The 5,415-nt window shown below is 49.5% G+C and overlaps 1 protein-coding gene across 1 annotated transcript; it reads left to right on the top strand.

The window, feature by feature from the left end:
• The first annotated feature begins 641 nt into the window (after positions 1–641).
• On the top strand, positions 642–3,171 carry LOC122055133 (vegetative cell wall protein gp1-like). The gene is made up of 2 exons (XM_042616518.1): positions 642–812; positions 2,611–3,171. The coding sequence occupies exons 1-2, from the start codon at positions 642–644 to the stop codon at positions 3,169–3,171; spliced, it is 732 nt and encodes a 243-aa protein (XP_042472452.1).
• The last annotated feature ends 2,244 nt before the right edge of the window (positions 3,172–5,415 follow it).

The following is a 5,415-nucleotide window of genomic DNA, read 5'->3' as shown; positions in this document are numbered from 1 at the left end:
CTCTCACGAGATTGCGAGCACGAAGGAACCTTCGGCCTCCTCCACCCCGCTGCTTTTGCCAACGGGTCCTTCTGAAGTTGTCCCATTTGATCCTCTGGATTCTTACTTATACACGGTCGAGGGCTCGGCTCAAACCGCTAGGGACTTGGCTCAGGAGACCACCGAGAAAATAAAAGAACTGCAGTCGACCCTACAGACTAGCGACTCGAAGCTGAACTCCGAGGGGCAACGTCGCCGTCAGCTGGCGGATGAATTGAAGGAGAAAGACTCCAAGTTGGCCTCTCTTTCTGCAAACCTGCAAACACTTCAGGAGACTCAGAAGACTCTGCAGAAAGATCTGACTGTTGCCCGAGCAGACCTGGCCGCCAGTGCTAGCCAGGAGAGGACCTTCAAGGCTCAGCAGGATCAGGACCAGGCCACCATTAAGTCCCTCCAAGCAGATCTCCACAAGGCACAAACAGAGGCTTCCTAGTTAAAGCAAGAGAAGGCTCTAGCCCTGACTTCTACAGAGGAAGTGCGGGTGGAACTGGTGAAGTATTAATCAGGCGAAGGCGAGCGTCTCGAAGCTTACAGGCTCTCGTACATTAAGTCTCCCTTGTTCCAGAATAAAATAGGGGACTTTGCCGACCGAATGGTCTGCTATGGGGGCGTGGGCGCGGTGCGCCAACTGTTTGAGCAAAAACTTCTTCACTCCGCCCCCAGCTAACTTCCTGGATAGGGAGCGCCTGCTGGATGAGGTTCCTGATGCAGCCTTCCCATCCTTTCCCTCAGACAACAACTTTTTGGCTCTTCCAACTCCTGCCCCGAGTGATGTAACTCCTCCAGATCCTCAGCCTTGATGTAATCTTGTGTAATTTTGAAATTTAACAGACCTGCGTGTGTGCTTCAATCCATATTTGTTTAAACTGACCCAAACTTAGTAAACCCTCCAGCAATCATTTCAATTTTGAGAATTCCAGGTTATATGTTTCCATATCCCCAACTTGCTTATTTTTCATCCTAGGATCTGTTTGCTCTCTAATTTGGGACTTGTTTATTTCCTGACCTGGAGTTTTTTCCTTTCCTGACCTCCAATCGATTTGCTTCCTGATCAGTGATATGTTTATTTCCCTGGTCTGGGATTTATTTTGGGCTTGATGCTGTTCTGAATGGGGCCTATGGAACTTTGTTATGTCCCATGTCAGCTCTCGAGCTGGATTCGTCCCTTAATGAAAATGGTTCTTGAGCTGGATTCCTCCCTTGGTGAAACTGGTTCTCGAGCGGGATTAATCCCTTAATGAAACCAAAAACATATCTTACCACGGAACCCCTACCGTTTTCCGATGCACCACCGTTCTTTCCCGAGGCAGCGCATGATGACCCTCAAATATCGGACCATCTACAGTATCCTCGTTTTTCGTAAGGATCCAACGGCTCCTTTTTATTTCGCTATTCTGAATTGATTTTGCTATGGGTCGTTGGATGGCAGTTTGACCCTTTTGCCCTCGTGGGCGGTGGCTATAAATAGTTTACCGCCGCCATTCCCTGAAGCTTTATCTTCTACGCTTTCTCTATTATCGCCCTCTGCTTTCTCTGTCCCCTTGCTTCCTTATACTCTCTGCTTCATCCTTTCATTCCTGGCTTCCACTTAAGCTTTTCCCATGGCTTTCCCCAACATCATTTACCCTCCTGGAGTCTCCACTTTTGATGGCATGGACCTAGATGATCTTTGCTTTACCTATGAAATCTCCAGGGACATGCATATTATCATCCCCACTACGATGCACAAAGCCTCGACCCTTCCGACAGGTTATGTCACCTTTTATAAGGAGCAGTTCGTGGCCGGGCTTCGTCTCCCTATCTATCCTCTATTTTCTGATGTAAGTCATTATTTTCGAATTTCTTTGGGCCAACTGACCCCCAACTCGATAAAGATTTTGTACGGCTTTGTGATCCTATGCGAAGTCTGTGAGATTTCCTGGTCTGCCCGCTTGTTCCACTACTTCTTCACCCCTCGCCAACATAGTGAAGGCTTATTCCGTTTCCAAGCCCGCACTAGAACCACCTTCTTTTGCCCTATCGCTTCCTCTGATCCATCATGGAAGGAAAAATACTTCTTCCTCAAATTTCCTTAAGCCATAGAATGGCCTACCGGTTGGCAGCGCATTCTTCCACCGTTGCTTTATGTAGGGGACTTCAGCACTGACCCCCTGTTCACGGACTCTTTGGCTCAGCTGAGGGGCTGGCGGCTAGACTTGACGAGGCTACTGTCCGAGGATTTGTTGGCCTTCTTCAGACTGAGCCGCATCCCTGCTACCGAGCTGCCCCATTCTCTGGGTGAGTTTTGTCTATTTTTGATCTGTTTCGCTGTTATTTAGTGTGATGATGACAACTTTGGTTTTCTAGTGCAATTAACACCTTGATCCGCGCGTCAGAGGTTCAGCCTCTCCCCTTAAGTGAACAAGAGATAATGCGCAGGTTTAGGATGATACTAGATAGGAGACTCCTTCCTCATGCTGCCCCTGCTAGATTGGGGGCTACTCCTACAACCCTTCCTAGATCAGCATCTCAGCCTCCTGTCCAGCCGACCGCATGACCTCCTTCAGGGTGGGATGACATTCCTCCCGCCAGCTCCTCCTTCCGAGTGGTCTCCAGGGCAGCTCGACAAGCACGCTCTGTCGATCCTACCAGAGCTGCTCCTTCCTCAGCTCGCCGCTCCCGGTCACCCCCGGAGACTCAGACTCAGATGATCAACCCCTGATATTCTGCCGAAGGCGTACGCAACCAACCTCAGACCTGGGAGTAGGAGGTGCTGGTAGCTCATCCGCTAATCCAGTCTCCCGATCTCCCATTCTTCCTGCGTCGGCTCCCAGTTCTCCAACTGCTGAGGATCCTCTTGCTCCACAAGTTCAGAAGCAAGCTGCACCTTCTTCCCTACCGACTCATTCAGCCGAGCCCGTCCCTACTCCACAAGCGCCAGGTGACGTGGCAGGTCCTTCAGCTACACCCCCGCCCAGTGAATCAAGACCGGAGTCATCTCATTCGGCCCCTCCAGATCCTCCTGAACCAACAACACCTTCTCAGCAACCGCCTGGCCCTTCCTCCCACCATTATTATTCCACCACCCCCTCTGATTCAGGGCTGATGCGACAATCGGATGCCCCCACCAGCTGCCTTTTTATGAGAGGGTGACTGGCTACCTGTTGGGATGAGAGCATCGAGCAGATGGAGAACTTATCTGTGCCCAAACGGATGGAGAGGTTCGCAGAGTTGTATGTTCAGGTGCGCTTCACTTATTCATGCGATCGAACATTTTCTCCTCTTAAACTCTTTCTTCCTTGGCTCAGGCTTACACGGAATCCCTAGTGATAAACCAAATGCTACACCTAAATTATCACCGTAATAAGGTATTATCGGATAGGGTAGCTGAGCTTGAACTACAATTGAATGACCCTGTAGCAGCTGGTCGTGCTCAAAGGGCCGAGATAGGGGCTTTGAAGAGGACGAATGCTCAGCAACAATAAGCGCTGCGAGCGGCTGACCAGGAACTTCAAACCCTTCGCGAAGAAAAAAGTCAGGCCGAGGGTATCCATAAACAGCAGGCAGATTGGCTGACCCAGGAGTTGACTGGCAAGGAAGCCCTCTTGTAAGAACAGAGCAAAACGATGGAATCTTAGGCCGCCGAGTTGCTCGCCTTGAAGGCCGAACTATCTCAGGCCCGCTCTGGCCTCTCCGGAGTTACTTCAGCCCAAGAGATATACAAAGCTGGCGAAGACGAGCGTTGTAGGCTGAGTCGGGAGGCCTACCTCCATTCTCCAGAGTTCGGCACTCAGGTGGGGGACCGATTTGTGGTCTCTGTCTCTTCCGGTGTAGCAGGGGCTGTGCGGCAACTTTACGAACAAGGCTATCTCAAGTCTGCCCCTCCCGCGGATTTCCTAGATCATCACCGCATCTTAGACGAGATGCCTGATGAAGTTTTTTCTATTTTTAAATAGTTTGTACATGTACATTGTGTGAATGGAACTATTCTCCTATAATGAATGTTGCGTTTCACTTTTGATAAAGACGTAACAACCTCGCCCAGGCAAACAATTTTACTGATTGATTAAATGTGTTCTAGACCTGCCCTATTCTCCCACAACTCTGCATTTATAAAGACCAAACTTTCCCGAAAATGAAGCTATCTAGGTACGGTAAGGCCGAAGGTAGTTAGCGCTCCAGGGCCGGCTAGGTTTCTTCCTTGGTCGTCCTGCAAGTAGTATGCGCCTGATGCCATCTTTTTAATAACTTTGTAGGGTCCATCCCATTGAGGTGCTAGCTTAGCTACATCTCCCACGGGTTTCACTCGCTTCTAGACCAGGTCTCCTTCTCCGAAGAAGCGAGGGACAACCTTCCTATCGTAATTCTGCCTCATCCTTTGTCGATAAGCAAACAGTCGGGCTGCTGTTTGTTTGCGAGTTTCGGTAATGAAATCTAGCTTTGTCAATCACCGCTCGGCGTTCTCTTCGTCATATAAAATTCTTCTAGTTGAAGGCACCCCGATCTCCACAGGTACCACTGCTTCACTGCCTAGACCAGGTGGAACGGAGTAAGGCCTGTGCTTTCCCGAGGTGTCGTACGATACGTCCAAAGAATGCTTTGTAGCTCTTCCACCCAATTTCTCCCCGACGTGGTCTAGCTTGATCTTCAATCCTCGTACAATTTCTTGGTTAATAACCTCGGTCTACCCATTGCTTTGAGGGTATGCTACAGAGGTGAAGGCCTGAGTAATTCCAAATCCTTGACACCAGGCCTGGATCTTCCGACCTTGAAATTGCCTTCCATTGTCCGATACTAGCTTATGGGGTATGCCGAATCTGCACAGGATACTCCTCCATAAAAATTGAATAACCGCTCCTTCAGTAATCCTGGCCAAGGCTTCGGCTTCCACCCACTTGGAGAAGTAGTCCACAGCCACCAGCAAGAATTGCCTTTGACCTGATGCCATAGGAAAGGGTCTAACAATGTCCATACTCCATTGATCAAAGGGGCAAGAAACTATAGATGTCTTTAGCACTGAGGTAGGCATATGCGTCAAATTCTGATGCTTCTGGCAAGACAGACAAGTATTCATGAGTTGCTGAGCATCCCTCTATATAGTAGGCCAGAAGTATCCGGCTAACAGCACCTTCTGAGCTAGCGTCTGGCCTCCAGCATGACTGCCACAACACCCCAGATGCATCTCTCGCAAGACCTGATTTGCCTCTTCTATGCTGATACATTTGAGTAAAGGTCTGGAGAACACCCGCTTGTATAGTTGATCTCCCACCATGGTGTAGGCATGGGCCTTTTTCCTGACCAGTCGTGCTTGTTCCAGGTCTGTTGGAAGAGTGCACTGTCGAAGATAGCTGATCATTGGTGCTCACCAGTCAATAACCCCGTCCATATTATTTTGCA

The sequence above is a fragment of the Zingiber officinale genome, chromosome 3B (genome assembly GCF_018446385.1).
Source record: "Zingiber officinale cultivar Zhangliang chromosome 3B, Zo_v1.1, whole genome shotgun sequence".
Lineage (NCBI taxonomy): Eukaryota > Viridiplantae > Streptophyta > Magnoliopsida > Zingiberales > Zingiberaceae > Zingiber > Zingiber officinale.
The sequence above is the reverse complement of the archived record's forward strand: the minus strand, read 5'-3'. Positions and strand labels throughout refer to the sequence as shown.